The sequence below is a fragment of the Apodemus sylvaticus genome, chromosome 4 (genome assembly GCF_947179515.1).
Source record: "Apodemus sylvaticus chromosome 4, mApoSyl1.1, whole genome shotgun sequence".
NCBI classification, from domain to species: Eukaryota; Metazoa; Chordata; class Mammalia; order Rodentia; family Muridae; genus Apodemus; species Apodemus sylvaticus.
This window is the reverse complement of record NC_067475.1, coordinates 79,387,953-79,415,240: the sequence shown is the minus strand read 5'-3', so window position 1 is coordinate 79,415,240 and position 27,288 is coordinate 79,387,953. Positions and strand designations below refer to the sequence as shown.

The 27,288-nt window shown below is 53.3% G+C and overlaps 1 protein-coding gene across 9 annotated transcripts; it reads left to right on the top strand.

Annotated features, from left to right (window-relative positions):
• Window positions 1–27,288, top strand: Mef2d (myocyte enhancer factor 2D). 9 transcript variants are annotated; one of them, XM_052180149.1, is made up of 13 exons: window positions 3–110; window positions 427–728; window positions 12,977–13,161; window positions 13,619–13,822; window positions 15,212–15,349; window positions 16,308–16,518; window positions 16,722–16,778; window positions 18,376–18,566; window positions 19,010–19,030; window positions 20,180–20,309; window positions 24,877–25,084; window positions 25,387–25,693; window positions 25,964–27,288. In XM_052180149.1, exons 3-13 carry the CDS (start codon window positions 13,108–13,110, stop codon window positions 25,973–25,975), a joined length of 1,533 nt encoding a protein of 510 aa, XP_052036109.1. In that variant the 5' UTR covers window positions 3–110; window positions 427–728; window positions 12,977–13,107; the 3' UTR covers window positions 25,976–27,288. The 9 variants fall into 9 exon arrangements, with proteins under 9 accessions (XP_052036116.1, XP_052036115.1, XP_052036118.1 ...); XM_052180150.1 differs by having other exon boundaries at window positions 5–110; window positions 423–728; XM_052180155.1 differs by lacking the exon at window positions 15,212–15,349 and having other exon boundaries at window positions 2–110.

Here is a 27,288-nt window from a genome sequence, read left to right as displayed (position 1 = left end):
GCCGGGTCAGGGGAAAGGAGGGGACCTGTCACAGGTAGAGGGAGCAGCGGAGCTCCCCAGGTAACCACGAGATAAGAGAGCGCGATCTGGCATCGGAGCTTTGTCACACAGTAAGTGTAGGAGCTGGGGCCTCCCAACACTCTCATCTCCCCAGAACTTATTTACTTAGATCCCTGCCAACTCTGGGGCTGGTGTGCTGAGGTCCCCGCAGCCTCGTTCTGTCCCGGAGGCGGAGGGATCTGGGCTCCACACGCCGCGGTCGCGCGCCCCGGAGGGGTGGGGCGCAGGCCGCGGGCAGGAGGCGGGGCTGCGTCCCAGGCCCATGCCAGGCCCCGCCCCCCGCCCTGCGGGACCTTCCTATTGGCCCCCTGCTTGTCCATCACTCTCGTCTTCCCCCCCCCGCCCCCCGCCCATCTCGCAAGCTAGGCTGCGCGGTGCCTACGTCGGCCTCGAGTCTGGGGCTGGAGGAGTTGCCTTTGGAGCCCGAAAGGAGGAAGGAAGCAAAATATCAACAACCGTCGAGGCGGCTTGGGCGCTCGGCTGCGTCCCCGCCGCCCGCCGCCGTCGCCCCCGCGCACACCAGGGGGTCCCGGCCCTGTGGCGCCGCCCAGGCCGCGTGGACGCGGCGCCTTCGCTGTTCCCCGCCAGAGCTGCGGCTTCGCGCAGCCGAGGATTCCGCGGACCGCCGAGGCTCCGGGCGCCGTGACACCCCGTTCCCCCACGGGCTGGTGAGTCACGACGCGCGTCGGCCCCTTTAAGAACCCCTCCCCCACGCCGCGCGGCCGGGCTCAGGGTGGTCTGGAGCGCGAGGGGTGTACGGGCGCCCTGGCACGAGCGTCCCGGGCCGGGCGGGGCGGCGGAGGCTGTGGCGGTGCTGGGGTGTCTGCTGTGACAGCCGCGCCTGGTACCCGAGCCCCTGTCGCCTCGCGCCTTGGCGGGCGCAACGCACGTGGCTCCGGCCGCGATTTCGCGCCCGTGGGGGCCCCCTTGGTCGGGCGTGTCAGCAACGCCAGCTAGAGAACCCCTGGACAGTAGTTTGCAGCTGTTAACATCTGGCAGGACCTCTCCGGGCCTCTCTTGGTCGGCGCGGTGCGGGCCGAGTCCGTGCGAGTGGGGTTCGAGTGGTGAGGCTGGCCCACGGGACTACAGTGCTCCCGGCCTCCCACCTCAGAGATGGGACAGGGAGGCCTCCCAGCGATTCCATCGAGCCCTCAGGGTTCCCAGTGGCCCTGGACTACCAAGCTTGTCCTGAGTGCCAGTTCTGCCTACGACTGACCGGCGCATTGGGGCCAGGCTAGGGGAGTACAGTGGGTGGATCCGGTACCCAGCCCTACCCTGTGAGTTTCCTCCGAGGCCTGTTTGGCTGTGTGAGTGGTGGATCTTCCCCCTCCCCCTTGCCCTCAGTGGGTCTGAGCTGCCTGACTGTGGGAAGTTTGCCGTCTGGGACGGTGACCTTGGGCTGCTCTGGCCGGATCTCGGAGAGGAGCCTACTGAGTGCGCTTGGCCTTGGGAGCTGTCCACCTTCTGTTCCTCTCAGTATCCGCGGTAGGTATCCGCGGAGGGGAGCATTGGCGAGTTACCTGTCAGTGTCCTCAGACACCCAGCTTCTGGCCTCTGGCCACCAAGCCCCAGTGCTCAGCCTGGCTGTCCCAGCTCCCATGGCCTTGCCTGTGAATGAATTTCCTTCCTGCGTCTTCCAGGATGGGGGTGGGGTGGGATGATTGTGGGAGTGGCTGAGAACCTTGTTATGTAGGGTGGTTGGGGAATTCTGGAGCTTCTATAGAGCACTTTTCCCATAGACCCCAGAAATGGACACTGAGACGATGGGATCTGTGGTCATGTTCTTTGTTTGTGACTCCCATGCTCTTCATACATGTACCCTGTGTGTGACTGCTGCATGTACTTTTAGGGGGTCAGGAGCTTTCATTCATTCCCATACCTATCAGAGGGGTAGAGTATTTTACTTAAGATCACTCTTCAAATTTCGAATCAGACTTTAGTCTTCCCTTTTTCTGCCACATGCAGGGAAAGACTCTTAAGATTAAGAATGAAGACATACAAGCCTTGCTTATGCAGACATGATCCTAGAGAAGAAACAGGACCCAACCAGAAAGTATGGGAAGCCTTGTGTTGGGGGATGGGCGCAGGGCTTGTGCTGCCTCTGCTAAGCCCAGTGCCTGAAACAGGGTGTGGGGGATTTGGGCAGGAGGCAGGTGCAGGTTGCCCATCCCCCTCTGTGTGGTGCTGTGGGGCTGGAGGGCCCCAGCTCTCTACTCTAGCTCTCTGGCTTCTAGTGCACCTCAGGCTGGGCGATGTGACAAGCTGGCTGGCTGCCGTTATATAATCTCTCTCCAGCAGGTTTTTTTCTTTCTTCTCCTGGTCTTCCTTGGTGGTGTGTGGGGAAAGGTAGAGGGAGTCTCTCCAGGTTGGGACTGGGCCAGGGGATGGGGTTAGGCTGAGGCCCCACTCTGACCCTGCTCTGGAAAGGGGCCTCTGCTGCAGCACCCTTGGCCCCGTCCTTAGCCTGAACCTCTGTCCATCTTCCCAACTTTATCTTCTGTGCCAGCTGAGTTTCCTGTCCTCCGTGGTTGTTCTGGCCTAGCACAGGTCCTTGGGACACTTTGCCACCCACACTAGAGTTGAGTTGGTAGGCTGGGTTTTCTCTGTTGCCTCCACTTCTCTGTCCCCTACCTAGACAGTCGTGTAGCTACAGGAGAAGAGCTGCAGCCAAGGGGACACCAAGTCACAAGTACAGTTGGTGTTGTCCAGGTTCCCTAATGAGACTGATGATTTAAGGCAGGCCCAAAGCCATTGGCCAGAGTCGGATCTAGGGCTGTGAATTTGTGGTGATGGGTTCTCCTCACACCTGGAGACCTTGGCCAAGACTTTGTAGGTTCTCTGAAGCCAACTGGCCTGAGAAAATTATCTCCCTTTACAGGGAAGTGGGAAGGAGGAATGGTCGCATGCCGCACAGCCTCCGCATCGCTGTAATCACTGGTGGCTTTTATGAGGTAGTCATGGGGCCAGAGTCCAGCTAACCCTCTCTGTCCTCCTGTCCCAGTTTGGTGACTTACTCATTGGGGAGGGGGTGGCATTAGCTGCTAGAAGCTGTGCTATATAAGCAGACATCTGGCTGCGTTGTGCCTGACGTCCTCTACACAGTTAAGAGAAGGCTGGATGGAGTGTGGATATCAGAACGTCCCATTGAAGCCAGGTTAGGGAAAAGATAGCTCTTAACTTGGCCAGGAAAAAGAGGAGAATCTCAGGCATTCTCCAGTGACTCTGCTAAAAAGGCTTTTGACCTTTGGCCTAGTGGGCCGGTGCTGTTTGGCTCCTGGAATATTTTCTCATCTCTCCCTGCCTAGAAGAAAACGTGTTCTGAGGAGTTGTCCTGGAGCTGTGGGAAGACTGACCTCTGAGCCCCTTCCCCAGAAATCATGCTGAGGGTCTCCTGTGGGCCCAGCTGCACCTGGCAGTCTGCAGCAGGTCATGGGACACATGCGGAAGGTGTGCAGTGCACCCTTGGGGGTGTGACACCCACAGAGCAGCTGTTGCACTGTGGGGGGCGGGGGCAGCGGTGGTAAAGATGATTAAAGGATTGGAGAGTGGGGGGTGGTGCGGGACTGGAGGGAGGCAGGAAGGCGAAAGGCTCACAGCTCACAGAAGCAGAGAGCCTGGGCTGGAAGCAGGGGCTGAGGTCAGAGCACAGATGGGCAGGCAGGGCCTGTCTGTGGAGAGCATGCTCTGTGAGTCAGGGAGCGCTGGCTGACTTCCACTCTCCCTTGCTGCTCTGTTCCCTGGCCTGCCACTGCCCCCCACCCTGGCCTGAGTCCTTGGGTAAGTTGTCCCTTGTCCCACCTCAGCCTCAGCTTTCCAGGTGTGCAGGAGCTCCCTTTTGGTGGCATAGGCTTCTGTGTTTGATGGTCCATGCTGCTGTCTGTCTCCATCTTCCACGAGTGAAGCTACTCCACTGCATTTTGGGGCAAATCCTTGGTTTAGGATTTCAAAGCATTCACATCTACCTTTCCTTTGTCCAGGCCCAGGCCGCATGCCACTCCTATTCCAACTGCCAGTGACAGAGTTATGCAGTACTGCTAGCATGGCATGGATTGAGGTGGCTGACTAGCTGACAGCCCTTTCTGAGTTGGGGACTAGAGGGAGTGACCTGCTCCAAGCTCTGGCCTGTGGCAAGCCACACCCAGGCGGGACCATATTTACTCATTTAAACTTACCCTCCCGGGAGGCCCTGAGCTCTAGGCTTGGTCACTGACCTTGGCTTGGTGCCCCTGGTTGTTCTGGGGCCACTCCCCTAGCATTGGGCAGACCACATGCCACAGGGAAGGCGTGTCCTGCCTGTCCCTAGCTCTCCCCTCCAGCATCACCCATGCACACCCAGTTTAACAGGGTGCATGGTTCAGACACAAAATCAAGGACTTTTGGGATTCCCAGATCTGGGGGTATTGTTATCTCTGAAGATCCTAGTCTGAGCAGGATTCTGTCTACTACAGGTCTTTGGTATTAGGGAAACTGAGGCTGAAAGGATAAGGAGTTATTTAATGAAAGTCTATTTTGAGGGGCTGAGGGCTCTTGTCAAAAAGAGATCTGATGCCAGAATCTGGTGATTCGAGACTTCCATCCCAGTCTTGAGAGACAGAGGAAGGTGGATTTTGAGTTCAAGGCCAACCTGGTCTACAGAGCGAGTTCCAGGACATCCAGGGAGAGAGAGAGAATATGTTTAAGGGTGCATTAGAGAGAGAGAGAGAGAATATGTTTAAGGGTGCGTTGTTCTGACTCCTGAGACTGTAATTCCTTCAGTTCCCCATCAACGGAAGAGGCCCCAAAGCAAAGATCTGGAGCAGGCGTCAGCAACACACAGAGGCCCTAGACCAGCTGCTTGGGGCAGACAGGAAAGGGATTGAAGGTAGCATGGGGGGCGGGGGGGGGCAGCCTAGCTTCCTCCCAGACCCTGCCTTTTCTAGAGAAAGCGGTTCAGTGGGAAGTGTTATAGATGCACCTTCCATCAGGATCTTTAGCCAAGACTTAAGGTGTGGGCATAAGGAGTTGAAGGGGCTTTGAAGGGCCACCAGACCCTAGGATGGCATGGGAAACAAATGATCTTTCCATGCCACGCCAGCTGCCTCCTGTCCTTAAAACTTGCCCTGCAGATATCCTAGGTCCTAGGTCCTTTGCTATTCCTAGTGCTGGCCTCCTCCCCCAGACTGGGTTTGAAGGCTGGGAGAATAAAGACTAAGACAAGAGGTTTAGTGAGGTGGAGGTGGGGGCAGACGGCAGGCTAGGGGACTAGACCGCTTTTCTGGGTTCTTCCTGTTCCAGTAGATGGAATGTGAAGTAGGGGCTGTGAGCAAGGGAGCTAGAGGGGCTGACCGTGGGCCTGCCTGCCAGCCTGCCTGCCTTCTCTGCCTTGTACTGTAGGCGAGGGCCATGCTTCTTGAGGGTGCTTCTTGTTCCATCCTCCCCTTGACATCTGGACCCCTCTCTTTTTGCCCCCACACCTGCCTGGCCTCTTGTTGGCAAACTCCCCTGTGTGGTCCCCGTGTCAGGCCTTTGGCTAGGCATGGGGTGGGGACAGGTGGCCTGGCCCAGCTGCTGCTGCTCTTCTCCCCCACCTGTCAGCCTGCGGCTGGGGGTGGGGGGCTAAGGCGAAAGGACATCTTCACCTGTTCCCAGGGGTGGGCCAGCTTGTAAAAGCCCCTGAGAGCTTCCCCTCAGAGGAAGGCCATGCTCAGACACCAGTCATTGCTGACAAAGTCAGAGGGTCCCTGCTGTGTTCTGGCAAACAGCGAACCCTGTTTGATGAAGATATGTTTTGATGAGAGTGTGTGTGCCCAAGGGTGCTCAGGACCCATTGGGTTAGGCCCCATCCTCACCTGGTGTCTTTCCTGAAAGCAGTAAGCTAATCCCCATAAGAGCTACCTTGCCACCTTCTGCCTAGGGCTTAGAGACCAAGCCACTGCCCAAGGCCCCTTTAAACCCTTGGTACTCCTTGAGGTCACAATAGCAGGAGGATTTGCCTTCCCTGATTGGATTGGCCTCTTTCTGGCCTGGCCTGTTGGAGTGCGGGTGACCCTTCAGTCTGCACTGCCTCACACTCCCCCATGCCAGAAGCCCAGCAATTAGGGCTCAGCTCTTGGTCTGTTCCTAGATGCTTGAACAAAAAGTATAGTGGTCCCCAAGGAGAGAGCCTTTCTGACAGTCCCCAGCCTGCTCTGTGGCCCAAGTCTTGCTCAGATTTCCCTGCTCTTCTCATTTCTGTGGGAAGTCCTTCAACTCATCTAGCTAGCATCCACTTGCACTAGCAGGCAGCCCTAAAGCAGCACTAGTAGCATGCTCATGCCAACACTGCCTATCAAAATGAACTGTCCTCAAGGTCCCAGCTGCGACTTTCACTTCTGTCTCCTGAGACCCTAGCGGGAAGTAGGGGAGGGAGGTGGAAGGTGACACACCAACGGTCCCAACTGCCCCCACCTCTTCTCAACTAAGGCATCCAGTGGCCAAGATCCCCCAAGTGCTATTCTTGCTTAGATGGCTGAAGTGGGCTTAAGATTGCCATGGCAGGATTGGTATGAGAGAAGGATGGTAGTTAGATACTAGAAAGAACTTCCCAGAGTAGGTAGACTACGGGGCCTCAGTTTGGAGAGGTTAAGTTTCCAGGAACTCAGGGACTGGTTGTCTGCTAGCATTCATGGTAAGAGCAAGCACCTTCATGACTCCCATATGTCCTGGTCTTGGTTAGCTTTGGACAAGGTGAGCTCGAGCCCCAGAGTCTGCTCTGAGTATAGGGCCCAGTCTTTAAAGTCTTGTCTGAAATGTAGTTCCTGTCCACTGTGCTGCACTCTGAGAGCTCCACATAGTGGAGGATAGGAGCAGCCTGCTGCTGCCGCCCCACCCTGAGACTACTGGCTGGAGTCTCTGATTCTTTCTCTAGACAGGAATGAAGGTCCCAAGGATGGGAGCTTCAGGCTACATCCCTGGGCTGTTTGTGAATCGAGGGTTTCTTTCTGCAACAGAAGATGGAACCAGTTCTGAGGTCCTGAGGGCCACTGGATGGCCTGCACTCTGGTGTGGGAAGTTCAGTTTGGAAGAATAAGGGTGGAGATGCTATGCAAATGACCATGCAAATGAGCATCACTGAGTCAGGCTACTTGGCCTATTAAGCAGAGCTAAAGCAAAGCACAGGCTCGGATTTCAAAAATGGGGCACACTAGTGACAGTGACCTTGGGCCTAGCCAAGGCAAGGACCTTTAGAGGCCGCGAACTCTGGGTCCTGTAGGTATTTGGGGGGACCTTGATAACTCCAACTGTCACCAGGACCTCCTGTGCTCCACCTGCCACTGTCCCCAACAGAGTGGCTCTGAGCCAACTCTCCCTCATCTACTAGGGGTGACAGTTCAGAAAACTTCCTGGATAGGCTCCAGGAAGCCTCCCTCTGGCCTCAGCAGTGCCTTTCCTCACCAACCGAAGGGTGAAGGCTGGCGCATCTTCATGACTTGGCTGACTCTTCTTCCAGGGAAGCTCACCATTCTGCCCCTCTTTTATGGGGCAGTGGGGGAGGCTGGGCCTTAATTTGCCCATCCCAGCCCCGCACGCTCATCCTCTCTTCATGGCCTGACCTCACTCACTGCCTCCCTACCAGGATGAGTAGCCCCTAATAGTTCCTTTGGCCCAGCGGGTAGCTCTGGGAACCTTATTGTGGGTGGGAGGAATTTTAGCTAGGTGGAGGAGGCCTCAGAGAGCCTCCATGACTGAACTGCTACTGGGGGAGTGAGAGCTAGACTGCAGGAAGGACAGGGAGTGGGGCATGGAGGGGAAACAGCCCCTCCTGGAGAAAACAGGATAACACTTCCCCAAAAGGTTTGCTAGATGGGAGAGGTGGGAAGCTGAGGATGGAGGATGGGAGAATTGCCCGTTGGAAGCTAGGGGATAGATAGCTCCCGGGCCTCCTGGGTGCTCCTTAAGTCCGTTTCTGGTTTTACTGGCCCCAGTGCCTGGGACCACCCCGTCCAAGCCCTGCTTTCCTGGACTGCACCCCCAGCCCCCACACCAGCCCGCCCTCAGGTCTCCTGTTGGTGAGTTAAAATTAGCTCACTGCCCAGGCTAAAAATAGCCCCTGCCCAGCCCCAAGCTGCTGTCTGGGGGAGGGGATGGTGGGACTTGATGGGAACTGGGGGTTTTAGGTAGTCAGCCTGACAGAACTTAGGCTTGGGCCTGTACTTTTGGATGGTGATGGGAACTGTGGAGAAGAAAGGCAGCTTGGGGCCAGGAGAAGAGAAGGCCTGAAGGGTGCCCCCGGCAGGCTGCTGGGGCACCCCTCAGCTGCTCCCAGACTTGTGCCCTTGCCTCACTGGCCCCTTTCTGTCTCCTTCCTCTGTCTGTGCATCTGTCCCCACCTTGCCCACGCCTCCTCCCACTAGCAAGCAGGCTGCCCGACTGTGGGGGTGACAGGTGGATTGGCTTGTCGCCCCTCCCCCGGCACATGCTGCTTATTTCATGCCCTGCAGCCCTACCAGGGAGAGGGTGGAGGAGGGTGACAGCTGTCTTCAGTGCAGCCTGCCTTCCCTTCCCGAGTTCCAGCCTGAGGCCCCCCAGCGGCCTGAAAGGGAGGGGGAGCGTCTAATGAGAGCAGTTCCCTCGTTATCTCCCACTCCCTTCAAGAAGAGCTCAGGGCTTGGCCTCTCTGGCCTCTGCTCTGCTGGAGCTTGCTGGGACAGGGCTCCAGAATCGGATGCATGCAGCAGCTTCTTAGAGCCTCGGGACACCAGGACACAGTGCTCAGGGCAGAAAGATGTGAGGGAGCAGAAAATGGGGGTGCATTGCTAAAGAGTAAAGGGAGGGTGGAGACTGCTGGGGAAAAACGCTTCCTCCCTGGCTTTTCAGCAGTGGCTATAGGAACCTGTCTTGACCTCACTCCCATCTCCACCCAGGCCCTTCACACAGGAACTGTGATGCCTCATTCTGAAACCCCAGAGTGGTTTGAGTATTGCTCAGGTACCAAGAGGTGTGACATTAGGGAGCTGGGCCTAGTCTCCATGACCCTCCATCCAACACCCCTTCAGTTTTCACTTGCCTCTCTTTTGCATATAAACAGTGCCAATTGCCATAGGATCCTAGATCTCAGACTTCCCTGCCCCCCATGGCCACCCTGCTGTTGGCTTTCTACAAATCCCATCATCTAGTGCTTTCTCCTTTGCTGCTGCTGTCACAGCCTGCGGGTAACACCACACTGCCCAGCTAGAACCTGTTGAGGGGCACTGCTGCTGTAAGGTCAGGATGGGAAGGCCCCTGGGGCCTGGCACCTCACCATGATTGCCCAGGGCTGCAGACTAGACTTCGAAGAGCAGCAGTCCAGCCAGTGAACACCATTAACCCAGCACTCAAGAGGCAGAGGCAGGTAGTTCAAGGCCAGCCTGGTCTACAGAAGACTGAGTTCCAGGACAGCCAGGGCTACACAGAGAAACTCAGTCTGGCGGAAAGGGGCAGAGAGAAGAGAGCAGCAGCCCAAAGACTAGAGGCTCAGAAAAGAGGGGCTGGCAAGGTTTGGCAGGAGCAGAGCCTGCATCTGGAGAGCAGATGCCCAGGCCTCTGGCTCCTAGCAGTTAGTTAGGTTGTTGAACAGAAGACTAATTAAGCAGGTCCAGGTGTTCATTTAAACTTCCTGATAAGAGTAGGGAAGTTTGGGCAGGACAGCTCCACACCTTGAGTGGGCTCAGCATAGGTTACTTTGTGACCATCTCAGCTCAAGACACCATTCTTCCAGAATGAAGACTGAGTTCATATTCTTGCCCTAGGGCTTCCAAAGAATCTGAAGCAACATGGAACAGACAGCAGAGGAGACTGAGCCTGCTTTGTAAGAGAGCTTGTGGTTAGCTAGGAGGAAGGACTGGCCAAGGCAGGGTAGTCCTCTGAAAGGGTAGTTCTGGCAGAGAAAGGGTAGCAGTGAGTGAGACCCTGGGAGGCATGGGGTTCTAAATGGCTGAGCTAGCATAGAGGGAGTCAGGGTTGTTGAGGCTTGATCTCCTAAAACAGACAGGTTCCCTCTGATAAAGGATACTCACTAGGTCTCTCTAGCTTTCTTGCCTTCTCAGCCATGATCTCTCTCATATCCTAGCTCCCCCAGCATGCGGCAGGGATGGGGGGGGGGCAGTGTAGGAGATCAGCCAGGGAGCTGGTTGCCAGGCGACAGTTGCCTAAGCAACCCCATCCTCTCCATCTCCATGTGCTCAGGGCTGCTCCTTAGAAGACTTAGAGTCTCACCCTTTGCACCAGCTGAGCTGAGTGTAGGGAGGGATGAGGGTGAGGGTGGCAGGGTTGGTTAGAGAGTCGGTGATGTCTGAACTAATAGGCTTTGAGGGCAGCTGGTAGAAGGTTCTAATTCAATGGATGACATTGAGAACAGCAGGGCAGACAGAGATTAGACTACAGGAAGGACTTCTATAGGCTCATAATATTTTCTTTGTATAGGCATTTCCTGGGCTCTTTCTACAGAATAGCATAGTAAAAAGACAGGTTCGGTTCCTGCTTCATGAAGTTCTAACCTTGGGGAACCAGGCACAGGAGAAGCACAATTGATAATGCTAGAAAGAATGTTGGGTTAGATTTTTGGAAAACTGAAAACACTGAAAGACAGTTCACTAGAAGACAGCACTTGTCATAAGCAGGAGAGAGGTTCTGTTATCAAGGTCTGGTGGTAGTGCACATCTTTAATAACAGCACTTAGGAGGCAGAGGCAGGCCTCCTAAGTGAACTCTGTGAGTTCACAGTGATTTCCAGGACAACCAGGGCTACACAGAGAAACTGTCGAAAAACAAAGAAAAATAAACAAATAAAAAGGGTTTGTTCATGGTCTGAAGATAGAGAGCAGGAAACAAGAAAGGGACAAGAAGGAAGACAGCTACCTAGCCAGTGGGGAGTCAGGGCACCCTGCATTGTGAGTCTAGATTGGAGTTCTGAGGCTGAGCCAGAGAGGCCCACCTAAAAAGGCCAATTTGCCGTAGCCCCCGCCACAGTGTGCCTTCTTCCTCCCCAGCCCAAGGAGGGCAGTTGTGGGTAAAGCCTGGAGGTTCCGGATGGAGCCTCTATAGTAGACTGGGCAGGGTCACAGGTCTGGAGAGAGCCCAGATTTGGGTTACACAGGGCTCTAGGCTGCCACTGCTGGTCTGGGATATGAGGAGTGGCCAGAGGAAGGCCAGGGATTATGGAACTCCTCAGATACCAGAGCAAGAGAGGGGCTGGGTCCTCTTCTGGTGGCCTTCTATACATGCAGACAAATTATCCTTCCTTCAGGGCAAGAAAGCTGAGGTGCTCTCTAGATGCTTAGGCAGAGTGGAAGCTAGATCATCCTGAGGGGCAGTCCTGCAATCTGTGATGATCTTCAGCAGGTCCAGAGCTTCTCTTCCCCACCCCATCATAGTCAGGTACCCAGTGAACTAACTACTTCACTTACTCTGTAACCTTCAGGCCTGTGGAATGGGCAAGAGAGGCAAAGGCTCTGCCCAGCAGCCAGTGGCACCCAGCTGTTGCTGAGGGGCCTCTTACCTCCTTGCCTGTGTGTCTGTTCACCATGGATGTGCAGCATCCGTGGAGGCCAGAAGATGGATGACGTCAGACCCCCGAAACTGTAATTACAGATAGTTGTAACCCTCCAAATGGGTGCTAGGAACTGAGCCCAGGTCCTTTACCAGACCAGCAGGGCTCTTACTTAAATGCTAGACCAGCTCTTCAGTTTCCTCAGTGTACCCGCTTTGCACAGCTCTCCCCTCACCATTTACTTACTTATATTTTTATTTATTTTTATTTTTTGGTTTGTTTTGTCTAGGCTGGGGCCTCACTCTGTAGACCAGGCTGGCTTCAGTTTACTGACGCCTGCCTCTGCCTCTCAAGCATTGGGATTACAGGCCTTAGCTACCATACCTACCTACCCTCCCATCGTCTGTCAGTTAAGCTGCCTGACTTAAACAGTGTGAAAGCATGTATAGCCTGCAGCACTGACTCTCTGGCCTTTTACAGAAACATGTATCTGAATCAGAGTAAATTCCAAATGGAGCATTTACCTAGGGAGTGGGACTCTTTAGCTTCCATACTTGGCAATCAGAGAAAAAAAGCCGGGCTCTGTGATGTAGGCCTGTGACCATAGCTTATCGGGAGGTGGGAGTAAGAGGATCACAAGTATAAGCCCAGCCTGGGAAACTAACAAGACCTTACCCCAAGAAAGGAAAATGGACTTGAGGATTCAGCTAGGCAGAGCACCTTCTGAGCGGCCGTAGGACCACTGGGTTTAGTCCCCAGGGTAAGGTGTTCTGAAAATACATCTGCTGCCCTCTGGCCCAGCACAGCTTGTCTCTGTCTAAGCAGCAGAACACCTTTCAAACAAAACTGTACTTAGGCAGAGCAAATGAAATACACTAACGCACACAAGCTCTGATTAGGGGTGTGTATTCTATAACTCCAGCCTCCACTGTCCCCAGATTCTGGGAGTCTGCGTACGTAAGGACTGGGATGCCAGGCACCCTTCTGAGCATTGTGCATCCTCTCTCCGCCTGCTGCCTGTAGTCTGGGAGGCATCAGCTCAATATGTTCTCATTTTGTCTCCAACATAGGAGCCTCCACTGGTCAAGGTTGTGGTGGTGGGTAGGGCTTCTGGGGAGTACAACAGAGTACAGACAAGTTCTATAGAGAATAGGGTATGTGGCTGCTCTCCAAGAAGCAGACCCTCAGAGCTCTATATCTTCTGTGTGACTAAAGCCCAAAGACAGCAGTGACTTGGGGAATCAGCCTAGACCAAGCCCTGGTCCCAGTGGGAGCCCAACTTGTATCTGGTATGGGGAAGGGGGGCATTTCCTCTGTAGCCAATATTGTTGCAATTTGGGGATGCCACCAGTCTCTCGCAGGCTGTAATGAGCTTGGCCCACATCCCAAACAAGGCTTTGGGGTCTAACAGTCATCTTATGACCCCTCCTAGGAGGCTGTGTATAGGTGTTCTGCAGACCATGAACTGATCACTAGTCCCAGACATTCATGAGCACAGTGTGAGGCTCCTGATCACCACCCAGCAGCCCCTTCCTCTCTGGCACTAAGGACCCCCCGGAGAAGATGGGGAGGAAAAAGATTCAGATCCAGCGAATCACTGATGAACGGAACCGCCAGGTGAGGAGGTCCCAGAGCCCTTGTGGTAGGTGAGCAAGAATAGAGAGCCAGCTGTCACCCATAAAAGAGAGTTTTCTTGGGAACCCAGGGACTCACTGGAGGTTCCAATAGAGGGTGGGTCTAAGCAGAGAGAAGAACACTTTGTGTGCCTCTTTAGCTCGCTGGCCTGAGATGGACCAGGGCCCCACGCCATTGCCACACCTACAGCTCCTTCTCAGCAAGCGTTCTCCCTCCTCAACTGGGAGGTATGCAGCTCTCCTCAGCCCACTGCACACAGAGATGTGGCCTCCTTTCTTGTCTGAGGCTCGCTCTAGTGCTATTTTGTTCCTTTCTAGACCATGGATTTCCATCAACCGTGGCTAAGTCACCCTGAGAGTAGCACTCTAGGGTAGGTAGAGGCTATGTCTGTGGGCAGGGGGACTCTTATCAGACCTGGCCACGCACTGCTCTCCTGCAGGTGACCTTCACCAAGCGGAAGTTTGGGCTGATGAAGAAAGCCTACGAGCTGAGTGTGCTGTGTGACTGCGAGATCGCGCTCATCATCTTCAACCACTCCAACAAGCTGTTCCAGTACGCCAGCACCGACATGGACAAGGTGCTGCTCAAGTACACCGAGTACAACGAGCCACACGAGAGCCGTACCAATGCTGACATCATCGAGGTGCGCGGGCGTGCCCACCTCTGCCATGTGCACACCCAAACCCAGGGTCCACGGAGGGAGGGGCCTGGCAGCAAAGGCGTGGGACATATGGCCAGCACCAGGCCTCTACGCAGCGTAGGCAGTCTGGGATCCGCCAGGTCCTGCTGTCTTAGGCCGGTTTACTTCCGCCTTCCTTCATCCTCTTGATATTCTTTCTTGTGTCTACCTCTTTGTTGTCTCTCCTTTCCGTCCTGTTCCTTTGTGGGTCTGTGTGGTTCTTGTCTTCTGTTTCAGAGTCAAATGTGAGATGTTAAAGGATAGGAGCTTTGGGGTGCATCTCTGGCCTTCTCTTGCCATATGACTCTAGGCACGTGGTCTGGCTCCTCATGGCTGCGGTAACTCCACAGATGGAGCAGGGCTGGCTTAAAGGGGTGTCTGTGGGCAAACAGACAGTCCAGTTCGTGCTTCTCACTCCAGAGGTTAGCAACACTGGCTTTCTTCCAGTGGACCTGAGTTCAATTCCCAGCACCCATGTGGCAGCTCATGACTGCCTGTTCAGTTCCAGGGATGGGGTCCACCCTCTTCTGACCCCATGGACACCAGGCAGTCATGTGGTACACATATATGCAGGCAAAACATACACACATGAGATAAAGTTAAAAAAATAAAAATAACCTAGACAGTGATGGTACACACCTTTAATCCTAGCACTCTGTGAGTTCAAGGCCAGTCTGGTCTACAGAGCAAGTACCAGAACGGCCAGGGCTATGCAGAGAAAGGCTGTCTTGGGAAAAAAAAAACAAAATAAGTTAAAATTAAAATAAAGCAAAGGCTGACAAATGGCTTATTCGGTAAAGGCACTTACTGCCAAGCCTGAGTTTAATTCTCAGGAACCTTGTGGTAGACAGAAGAACCATATCCTGTAGGTTGTCCTCTCACATGCACAGATAGACAGATAGACAGACAAACTGATATGATATATGATATAATATGGTATGATATGATTAAAAAACTAACAAAGCAGGTCTCTTTAAAGTTGAGTGACCACAGATAGCTTGGGTGGTAGAGCAAAAAGCTCAGTGCGCAGGTCCTTTGTGCTTCCTTGTGTTGTCCTTTCTGTCTCCATTCAGTTTCCCTCACCTAAGTAGAACCTTGGGTTTGCATGTCCCCACCCCTAAGCACTTTCTAGGGAGCTGGCAGGACCTGGCTTCTCCCTAGACAGCTGTGGAGCATGCCTGCCCCTGGGAACACTGGAGGGAGGGGAGGATGGCTCTGGGTGGGGGTGGGGGTGGGACTAGAACATCTGGGAACCACGGAAGAGAAGGTTGGAGAAGCGTAGGGGATTTGTGGGAGGAGCTTGGAGGAGGCAGGAGGCCATTGCTGGCTGGCTGACTGAGTGGTCGGTTGCAGACCCTGAGGAAGAAGGGTTTCAACGGTTGTGACAGCCCAGAGCCGGATGGGGAGGACTCACTGGAGCAGAGCCCCCTGCTGGAGGACAAGTACCGGCGGGCCAGTGAGGAGCTGGATGGGCTCTTCAGGCGCTATGGGGTGAGCCCTCCTCACCTTTTCTCTGGCCCCCTTCCGGCCCCTCCCCCAGGCGCTGCACAAGAAGCACAGGGAGTGTGAGAGCCCCGAGGTGGACGAGGCGTTTGCCCTGACCCCCCAGACGGAGGAGAAGTATAAAAAGATAGACGAGGAGTTTGATAAGATGATGCAGAGTTATAGACTGGCCGTGAGTAGTCGCATGGAGGAGAGCCTCCTGTGCTGCATGGTGTGGCTTCACCCGGCCTTGCCTGCCCGCCCGGCCCTCGGCTGCCTCTGATGGATGTACTATGCTGAGCCGTCCTTGAGCTGGTACTGACCACTGAGGAACTGCTAACCTTGGTCTTGATAACCCTCTTGTAAAGTTCTTCTTGCATAAAGTAGAGACCTGCAGTATCCTCTCGCAGCAGAAAATGCAGGTGCTGGGAGTGTCCAGAGGGAAAGCGAGAAGAGAGTGTTCTTTGTTGTCCTATTGTTTTGAGGATCCCTTTGGGGTGCTTTGGCACCCCTGCCTCAGCCATTCAGCATTATGCAGAACTGCTAAAGGGATGATAGAGAAGGGGGCCTGAGCTGCTCCTAAGGGAGGCCGGATGGGGGTGGCCATGTAGTGGAGCATATCCTCAGTACCGTGCGAGTTCGGGTCTGGACCCAGGGCACTAACTTGCTCCCGGTGTGTCCTGCCTGGCTGAGGACTAACCTACCTCCACTGGGGGTATCTAGTCCCATCTGCAGTGGCAGAGCCTGGCTCTCTTGCCTTAGGTTAGAGCTGTATTGCAAGATGCTCTCACCCTTCTGATGGGAGATAGGCAGGGCTACCAAAGGGCTGAGGGCAGGGAGCCCAAGTTTCTGGCCTTCGGAGATATAGTTCAGGAACCAAAGAACTCTTGTGTCTACCCTCTCAGGCAAAATGGGTCTGGGGGAGAGACTGACCTGGTGTGACATTACCCTCCATCTTTCTGTCTAGTCATCTGTTCCGGCCCCCAACTTTGCCATGCCTGTCACAGTGCCGGTGTCCAATCAGAACTCCATGCAGTTCAGCAATCCAAGTAGCTCTCTGGTCACTCCTTCCCTGGTGACATCATCCCTTACGGACCCACGGCTCCTGTCCCCCCAGCAGCCAGCACTACAGAGAAACAGTGTTTCTCCGGGCCTGCCCCAGCGGCCTGCTAGTGCAGGTAAGTGGGCCGGGAGTGAGCCACTGAGGTGGAAGTGAGGTGTGGAAGGGGCTCTTGACGTCTCTTTTCAATGGCGGGTCTTCCCTTTGCAGCATTTCTGCATGTGTGTGACTCTTGAGGGAAAAGGCCTAGGGCTCCTCAGAGCCTTCTCTTCTTGTCCAGTCCCCAAGACAAAGCTCATGGTAGCTCTGCTTTTCTCCCAGGAGCCATGCTGGGTGGAGACCTCAACAGTGCTAATGGAGCCTGCCCTAGCCCCGTTGGTGAGTGTAGCTGCCTCCACAGGGTGGCTCAGTCCAGGGACCTAACAGAGGGGAGGGAAAGAGCAGGGCCTAAGCGGGATGCACCAGATGTCAGCCTGCCTCCCCCTCTTTTTTTTTTTTTTTTCCTTTTTCCTGAGAGGTCTTACTATGTAGCCTTGCTAGCCTGGAACTCGCGATGTAGACTAAGATGCCCTCAAACTCATAGAATCTACCTGCCTCTGCCTTCTGAGTGCTGGGATCAAAGGCATGCACCATCATACCTGGCCATGGTCCAGCATTTTCAGATTAAAATGGGGCATCTTGTTGAGATCAGGACTCGTCTAGATGAATTGTAGGCATTCAGACAGCACCCGTGCACACGGCCTCCGTGCTCCTATGGAGTTGGCATACAGATGTGTACCTATAGGCATTCCTACTGCAGTTACAGGAAGAAACCACCATTGCCCTGTGCCCGACACTTCCAGCCACTCTTGATCTGTGCTGGTGTTTGGCTAGTGACCTCCTTCTAATGTCACCATTGACGTCACCCTGTCATTCTTGCCATTCCCAGAGTGATCTTGGAGTTGGGATAGAAACAGCAGCACACTGTGCTCATAGGGGACAGGGAAAGGTGGCATTTCTCACTGTGGGACCACTTACATTCCTGGACCTCAGGCTCTTGCAGCTCAGTCTCAGCCGAGTGCTACCCGTTGCCTGTCCTGGTCATCATGGGTCCTGTGTAAGTTGGGTGGGCGTGAGGGTGCTGTGGCAATGGTTGTGCACTAGAGTCATGAAACCGTAGATTAAGGCATACCCTTTCTCTCCAGTGCTTGCAGGCCCTCGAGCCCAGCATTGGGAACTCTGTGAGATGGCCCTGGGTGGCTGTGGAAAAGTCATCTCTCAGCTAGTGCCATGCTTCCTCTAGTACCACGAGCCCAGAACTGATAAAATGTCTATCCCATGCCCTGCACAGGACTGATGGGGACATGTGTGAGATACTGTGTGTGGAAGACCTGTACATGACAGAGTGCAGAGCAAATGTAGAGGTTGTGATGCCTTTATCACAGCAGTAGTTACGGGAGTAACCATATCATCAGCCCCCAGTGCCAGCAACACCGTTACCCACAGTCAATGGCCCGTTCCCCATGGTGGCAGGCAGCTTGTGCTGATGAAAAGCACAGAGTTCCAGTTCCTGGCAAGGAAGTAATCTAAATGGTTAGCTGGCTCTAGTAACCAGGCTCCTTAACAGAAGACCAGATCACAGCCTGCCTACCACCTGTCCCGCTTGGGTCATTCGGCTCCTGTGTGAGGCCTATGGAGGGGTCTGAGTGCCAGGCTTGGGGGAAAGCATGGCTTCAGGGCTCTCTTAAGTGCCTGGGGCTGGCAGTAGCAATGGTTGCTTGTCAGTTCTATTTCTAGTGCCATCACTGTGGCTTAGAGAATGACTTTATGTCAAGTGATTGAGGACCAAGGCTTTAGGTGGTGTCAGGTAGTTCAGCATCCATGTAGAACCCTGGCGTGCCTCTTGAGAGCCTCGGGTGACAGATACGCTTGTCTGGGGCGGTTGGCAGGGACAGAGGGCAAGCCAGCATTTTTTGTTTCTCATCTCACTTCTCAGGGAATGGCTATGTCAGTGCCCGAGCTTCCCCTGGCCTCCTTCCCGTGGCCAATGGCAACAGCCTAAACAAAGTCATCCCTGCCAAGTCTCCACCCCCACCCACCCACAACACCCAGCTTGGAGTCGCCAGCCGCAAGCCTGATCTACGGGTCATCACTTCCCAGGGAGGCAAAGGGTTAATGCATCACTTGGTGAGTGAGTTTCTGGGCTCTGGCGGGGGCTGGGGGGTGGGAAGAAAAGCAAGAAGATGAAGGTAGGTAGCAGGTAGGACTTCCTGAGAGACAGCATGGCTTTGAACACTTTCTTCTCTGAGGGCCTTTGGACCATAGCAGTGCTGACCAGAGGGCAGTAAACATGAACAGGAGATAGGAGAAAAGGGTCTATGATGGAGATGATAAAAGGAATTCACACTGCACCATGGGAATAAGAAATGGCTGGCGATATCTGGCTGGTGGAGGCCAGGATTTTATGATGGATAGCATTTTATGGCTATCAGATAGACAGAATATCTAGATATCTTTTTGGGCCAGAAAGACCACTCTGCTCTTAGGCAGATAGGGGGAGTGGGGTGACCATATGGGAAAGGCAGGAATCATAGCCTGAACCATTTTTTTGGTTTTATCTCTGCTCCCAGACTGAGGACCATTTAGATCTGGTAAGTGCAGCTGAGATGTTGCAGTGTCTCTGAGTTCCTGCTTTGCATAGTGTCATTCATTCTGCAGCATGAGTTTGTGTGCCTGTCTTCTCCCTGTGTGTTTAATGTGTGGTTGTTTGTCAGGAGCTGTGCATAGAGTTGAGTGGGATACTAAGGAGAATGGGGGTAGCGGGAAGGGTGGTTGTGGCATGTGTGTGTCATCTGCACATGCATGGATGTTTATGTATTACCACACTTATTCATGTGTGTGTGTGTGTGTGTGTGTGTGTGTGTGTGTGTGTGTGTGTAAGAGCCTGAGGCTATCCCCCAGACATACCTGAATTAAACCCTTAGTTCCCATTGGCCTCCTGACTCCATGTAGGTCCACACAGCATTGCAACCTAAGACGCAAACCTGATCCTTAAAAGAAAATGTAGCAAAGTCTGAGGTAGTCAGTACTGGACTTGTCCTTAGCAAGGACTTCCCTGCCTGCCTGTTCACTCTCCTCCTACCCCAGCCCATCTCATTGGCACTTAAGAGACGTGCACAGCCCCTCCTGTGCTTACACTCATCATCAGCCAGGAAAGAGGAGTGTGCTTCCTCCCAGCTTGCTGACAGGAGGCCAGAAAGGCTGGGAAAGGCAAGCAGGCTTTGGCGGCCAACACACCGGCAGTTTCGGCCCCAGCGTGGAGTTGGAATAAACAAGTGACTCAGCAGCAGATGGAGCTGACAGCTCTACACACGTGTGTGCATACATGCAATCACATGCCACCCCAGATCCCACGTTTCATTCCCAGATGCCAGTATACATCTCCTGGGGCATCTGTTACTGTAATCGGTATAGAGGAGACTTCAGTGCTCTTAACCCAGGAAAGACCACATCTCTTCCATATGCCTCTCCACCCAAGTACCAAGGCAGTGTTGACATTGAGCTCCAGGCTGCCCCATGCCTTCCTGTCTGTATTAGTGCAGATGTGAATTTGTGTGTGCATGTTTTACCTCTATGAGTCTTGAGGCCTTCAAACATACCAGCTGTGTTTGTGAGTCTGTGGGCCTCTGCTATGGTACCTTCCCTTGGAATTCAGGGATCTAGTTCAGATGCAGTATGGTTGACCACCTTGAAACAGCCCTCCCATTTGCCATCTCTTGATAGACAGTTTTCTCCTACAGAACAATGCCCAGCGCCTTGGGGTCTCCCAGTCTACCCACTCGCTCACCACCCCAGTGGTTTCCGTGGCAACACCAAGTTTACTCAGCCAGGGCCTCCCCTTCTCCTCCATGCCCACTGCCTACAACACAGGTGAGTGTTCATGTAATTCGGTGTATTGTGCTCTTGTGCACAGGGCACATGAGTGACCAGAGATGGCCACTGGATGCTCCTTCCAGTCTGAGGAAGGTCCTACACTAATTAGAGTTGTAATTAGTAGATCAAACAAATAAAAAACAGAATCCTGGGCTGGGGGTGTAGCTCAGTTAGTAGAGAAAGGGTTTGCCTTGCAGGCATGAAGCTTTACTTGTGCTCAGTTGCTAGCACTGTTCGTAAGCCCGATGTGGAAGCACTTGTCTGTAATCTGAACACGGAGGAGGTAGAGACCAGACAACTAGAAGTTCATCGTCACCCTCAACTACACAGGGAGTCAAACTCCAGCTCAGTTACATGAGACTTTGTTTCCAAAGACAAAACAGGGGCTAAGGAGAGTGCGCAGCAGTTAGGAAAACTCGCTGTTCTCCCAGAGTACAGTTCAGTTCTCAGTACCACCTCAGGTACTCACCACTACTTGTAACTCCAGCTCCAGGGCCCAGCCTCCTCTCCGAGCCTCTTCTAGGACATGACACATGTGGCGTGCCTAAGTACAAACATGTACACATAAAAAACATTCAATCTTTTTTTTTTTAAGATTTTATGTATGTGAGTACAGTGTAGTTGTCTTCAGACACACCAGAAGAGGGCATCGGATCCCATTACAGATGGTTGTGAGCCACCATGTGGTTCCTGAGAACTGACCTCAGAACCTCTGGAAGAGCAGTCAGTGCTCTCAACCGCTGAGCCATCTCTCCAGCTCCCTAAATCTTTTTTTTTTTTTTTTTTTTTAGATTTATTTATTATATGTAAGTACACTGTAGCTGTCCTCAGATACACCAGAAGAGGGCGTCAGATCTCATTACGGATGGTTGTGAGCCACCATGTGGTTGCTGGGATTTGAACTCAGGACCTTTGGAAGAGCAGTCGGTGCTCTTACCCGCTGAGCCACCTCTCCAGCCCCTCTTTTTTTTTTTTAAAGTTTATAAACAGAAATAACAAAATTCTTGATTGGAACTTCAGATAAAACAAGTTCTTTTTCAGTCTTAAATGTATCCCAAAGGCACTATTTGTGCTAAAGTATATCCCAAAGACATACTTTTAAAAATGCATTGTTAATGTAAAATTTACTTTTAACCAGGTACCTTTTATTTTTAACATAGGTCCTTGTGGAAGAGTAACTCCTGTCCAGTGTGAGGGGACAGGCCAGAGGTGGCCTGAGCGGTTGATTCAGGCGTACCAGGCTAATAGAGTTATGGTTTGGGGACTGGGGAAGGGAACATGGTCAGTGCAGCAGAGTGGATTTGCTAGTTTCCTAAGCAGAAATGGCTCAGTACAAAGTGAGTGGGTGGCAGGCTAAGCCTGGTAAAGGCTGGAGAGGTCTAAAGGTGAACAGTACCTGGGGACATGGCAAAGGCCTCTGGGTAGAACTATGGGGCATACAGTGCAAGCTGGCATGGCTCTGTCAGCCTCTCACACCTTCCCCAGAACAGAGTGTGATGCCCTCAGACATTCTTGGCTGCATTCAGGCTGCTGTGTCTGGCCAGGAAGAATTTGCTAGTAGGGAAGTGCTTTGTCACCTGGTCATGGAGCTTTTGTGTGACAGTGAGCTCTTTCCTAACAAGGAGGCCTTTCTCAGCTCTTTCCCACTTCAATTAGTGACCCTCACACTTGAGTGACCAGTATTCAGGCTGTTCTGTGGTGACAGTAAACTAGAGCAGAACCCCTCCAAACTCCTCCACTTCCCCTAGTCCTTTTTGATCAGAAGCATGTTAAGGTACAGACTCCACCTTTGCCCTCTTTCCCAGCCACAGGAGAAGTGCTGAGTGGCAGGCCGCAGCCTACTGCATGCTTCTGCAGAAGCCAGGCTATTGATAACTCTGGGCAGATTTCCTGTTCCAGTGTCTCTGACCCCAGTTCCTTTGGTGCCTCACATGCATACCCACCCCCTGGTTATTGAATCTTGAGGCTGGAGAGGGGCTGGCTGCTTCCGAAGTGTAGCCTGTGGGCCTGGTTCAGGGAATATAGGTAGGCAAGAGGAGGCTCCCCAGCCTGTCCTGTCATCCATTCCCAAGACAAGGAGAAAAAACAACTTCCTGAGTCTAATGGGAAAGCAGGCTGAACACAGCTCAGATCTCCTCAGAAGCGTTGTTTGTTTGGGAATTCCACTGTGGTGGCTGTCTGTGCTTTTCTCATTCAGTCTTGTGAAGTAGGAGGGAAGTTAGTTCATCTCAGCTCTCTTTGTAGACTGCTTGTGTCTCTAGGGTGTGAAAGCAGCTTTGACCCTGAGAAAGCTCCAGCTCCTGTTGCTATAGGACTAGCTGAGCAGACTTGTCAGCAGCAGACATTTGTGGGTACCCATTTGATGTGAGCCAAACTCCAGTAGGTGTTAGGTGATGATCTACTATGATAATATCCTGCTTAAGAGATGGGCCTGGCCTTTGTGGACACTACCTCTAGAGGTCTGTCTGATGACTACAAGAGCAGCTTAAGGAGGTAGCCAGGTGCTCCGGAGGTCAACTTCTTGACCCTTAGGAAATAAGCCTCCCAGTAGACAGAGCTAATGTGCTGGCATGGGGCAGGCTAAGCGTTGGGTTCTGATTTCTTCCTGAGGTCCTTAGGTAAAGCACTGGCCTATTCTGGGCCTGGTTTTCTTGTTTGTAAAATAAGCATTGTATATAGTTAGTCCTAGAAGCCACATTTTGCATTTATACTAGTTTTAAAGATGAGTAACCAGGGGGTTGGAGAGTTGGCTAGGTGGTTAAGAACACTGGCTGTTCTTCCAGAGGACTCAGGTTCAATTCTAAACACTCACTGGTGGTTTACAGCTGTTTGTAACTTTAGTTCCAGGGGATCTGACACCCTCACACAGACATACATGCCAGCAAAGCACCAATGCACATAAACTATTTTTAAAAATTCTAGAGGGGGGGGGGGAAGACTATAAATAAATAAACAAATACAAACAAAGCTTACTAGTAACTGACACTGACCAGCTAGAGTGAAGTTTTAAGGTAGTGGTAAAGCTGGGCATGGTGGTACACACCTTTAATCTCAGTACTCAAGAGGCAGAGGCAGGCAGAGGAGCTCTTTTGAGTTCAAGCCACCCTGGCCTACATATTAAGATCACCCAAGGATGCATAGTGAGACCCTGTCTCAAAACAAACAAGAAAGTGCAGAGGGCTGCAGTGCAGGTGAGATCACTGGTGGGTGCTGCCCTGTGGTGTCTTTCATCCCCAGCACTGCAGAAATGCCATGAAGAAAGGAGCGCGGTATCAGGGCTCCGGGGAGTGCTGCCACCAGCCTAGCTTCTCCTGGGAGCAGGCACCTCCCCAGACCTCGGGCTGCATCTGCTCATGTGAGCAGTAGTGCTTGCTAGTCTTGGAGTCTTCACCAGGAGCCTGATGGTGTTGCTGTCCTACATGGCTTTCCCACACGGCTTCTCCTCGGTGGCTGTGCTGTAGGAAGGAGTGCTGCCTCTGCTCTAGACAGCAGCACTTGTCCAGGAGCTCACAGCCGGGGAGTGGAGGTTGCCAAGAATCTGTCATGGCTTCAGCCGTGAATGTTGCAGAGGTCAAACCAGCTTCCTGCACAAACAGGGCTAAAGCAAGTGAGCTTGGATTCACAATGGAACATGGGTTGGGTGACTAGCATGTCCTCCCGGTGTGTATACATCTTTATGGCTCTTCGGGAGGGCATTTCTAAATACCTCAAACAGTACAGCATGAGGCACACTAGAGCTGTGTGACTAGCAGGCAAGGTGATAATAGGTCACTTGTTAACAATGCAGACATCACAGTACCCTTTTTTTTTTTTAGATTTATTTGTTTATTATATGTAAGTACCCTGTAGCTGTCTTTAGCCACCAGAAGAGGGTGTCAGATCTCATTGAGGGCCACCATGTGGTAGCTGGGAATTGAACTCAAGACCTCTGGAAGAGCAGCCAGTGCTCTTAACCGCTGAGCCATCTCTCCAGCGCGATATCACAGTATCTTAGGAAACGTGCCTAGACAGGAAGTACCCACAAGTCTCCTGGCACCGTGGCCACTTGGCCCTAGCTTAGGCCTTGAGTGAAGCCCCTTATGCTTCAGGGACATGAAGACTGGGTGTCAGACCCTTCTCTTCTGTGTGTCTGTGGGAGCGTAAGCTCTGTTTAGGGAGAGCCGAGACATGTGGGGCCAGGGCAGAAGGGAGAGTGTTTGTGACCTCCTGGTCCCATTACCCCAGGGTTCTCAGAGCTCCCTTCTGCCGCCTCTCCACTGCCTGAGGCTGGGCTGGTGAAGGGATCAATACTAGGTCTTCTCCAGTTCCCATGCCCATTTCTTTTTTGTAACTGCCCTTACAAAAGCAATACTTACACATGACTGATTTTTAAAACTGATGATATCTTAAAAACCACTTGTCCTTTCACCCTGTTAAAGAACACATGCCTGTGATCATCAGGCTTGCCTTCTCTGTCATCTTCATGAATTCGTCGTTCTTCACATCTGTCCTTAGACACTGCCTTTCCTCCCGAAGGAGTGGGTGAGGCGCTCCCCACCCAGGTCCCCCCTTTCTCTTACTGCAGATTACCAGCTGCCCAGTGCAGAGCTGTCCTCCTTACCAGCCTTCAGTTCACCTGCAGGGCTGGCACTAGGCAATGTCACCGCCTGGCAGCAGCCCCAGCAGCCACAACAGCCACAACCGCCACAGTCACAGCCACAGCCACAGCCACAGCCACAGCAGCCACCTCAGCAGCAGCCCCACCTGGTCCCTGTTTCTCTCAGCAACCTCATGTGAGTCTTTGGGAGGTTTTCCATGGGAATGGTGGGGAGTGAGGGACAGGTCTCCTTGGAGTCATGTGTGTTGAGAAAGTGGCAGTTGTGAGCCCCTCCACCCATCCAGCAGGGCTGAGGGTGTAGGCTGTAGAAGATGGACAGAGTGCTGTGGACAGACTGCAGCTAACACTCATTTCTCTTCTTTCCCTTTGACACGCGTCTCCCTCCCCCGACTCCCACTCTCATTCTGTTGTGTCTACCCTGTCTGGTGACTTCTTCCCACTCTTTCTGTTACTGTCTCTTGTGTTCCTGAACTCCAGCCCTGGCAGCCCCTTGCCCCATGTGGGTGCTGCTCTCACTGTCACTACCCACCCCCACATCAGCATCAAGTCAGAACCAGTGTCCCCAAGTCGTGACCGCAGCCCTGCACCTCCTCCAGCCGCTGTGTTCCCAGCTGCCCGCCCTGAGCCTGGCGACGGTCTCAGCAGCCCAGCTGGAGGATCCTATGAGACCGGGGACCGGGATGATGGACGGGGGGACTTTGGGCCCACACTAGGCCTGCTGCGCCCAGCCCCAGAGCCTGAGGCTGAGGGCTCAGCTGTGAAGAGGATGCGGCTGGATACCTGGGTACTGTAACATTGCCCTTCTGTCTGCCGGTGTCTGCGTCAGCCAGGGATGCCCCACATGCACTCAGCCTGTTCCCTTTCCCCGAGGCCTTGTGGCCAGGCATTTCTTTTGGATCAGTACTCACAGCCCTCGACCCCGCCTCGCAGCAGTGCCCCTGCTCAGTGACCTCCAGCCAGCCTTGCCCTAGAGTGTTACCCTTGGGAGAGGGTTGGGCGCATCCTGTAGGCCACGCTGCCCTCACACCACCTTCTCCATCTCCTTTCTTCACAGACATTAAAGTGATGGTTCCCAGTCCCTCCTCTCAGCCTCCCTGATGAAGAGTTGACAATCTCACCGCCCACCCCTCCCTGTCCTGGGCTCCTCCCGCTCGACCCCACTTCCTTTCTTCTGCTCCATGTCCTGTTGATGGTTACATTTGTGTATAATTATATTATTATTATTATTATTATTGTTATTATTATTATTATTATTATATTTTTAAATTCGAATTCTCGCTTTAAAGAGAGGGATGCTCTTGCCCCTTTCTTGCCCCCACCATTTTCACTGATGGGGACTCTCTTTATTGCGGGAAAGGGGGACACTTTGCACGTTGTACACATATGCTGCAGGAAGGGGGGAGGCGGTAGGCCTTGGAGAAGGACAGGTGCCGAGCCCTGCATGTGGAGCCCTCCCATCCCATTCCCAGATAGACGTAAAGAACCAAAAACTACCCAACAGCAAAACCCAGACAGTGGACTAAACCCAAAGCTGGCTTGACGATGGGCTTGTGTCTCAGGGGATAGGAAGAGGCAGAATTTCTGCGTCTGGGCTGTTCACCATGGCTGATACCCATCCTGGTCCCTCCAGCTTCGCATACACACCACACTCGCTGCTCCTGTGTGCTACACCCCAAGATCTGGGGGATAGAAAGGCTGCCTAGGAATCTGAGGCCAGGGCAGGGGCTTGAGGTAGGAGTCTCTAGAGGTAACGGGGAGACAGCGGTAGAAAGAGGGCTGGTGAGGACAGGACTGGGTGTGTTGAATTGGGACCCCACCCCCAGCTTTCCCTTTAAGATGTGCAGTGCAATAGCTCCCTATCCTTTAGCTACCCCAATCCTAAAGAAAGCTGGCCATGTACTGGGAGAGTTGGGAGAGGACCTTCTGTGAAGTGGCCCCAGGGTGGGCCAGAGTTGTCCTTTGGTTCCCTGGGGCACTGAGAGCAGGAGGCCTGTCAGGGGCAGGGTGGGGAGGGCCCCTCTTGGCTTTGTGCACCTGTGTCCAGAAGAGTACATACTGGGCACATGGCACGGTCTGTGGAGCTAGAGGTTCCTGCAGATGAGGCCCTGGCCCTTCCCCCGGCCTCTGAACGCCTGCCCCTGACCCACCTCCCAGCTCTTTGCGTGCTCCTTGTCTCGCTACCTCCTGTCCCTCCACCTCCAGGCCACATCCCAAACCTGCCCTCTTGCTACTGTAATTGTAAATAGAGACCTTTCAAATGTTAGTGGTGTAACCGTCCAGGAAACTGTTGTGTTTGTTGTTGTTGTATTGATATGAAATGAGATTCTATTTTTGTCAAAGTATATTGTAATAATAATGACTCAAATGGCCCGTACTGTA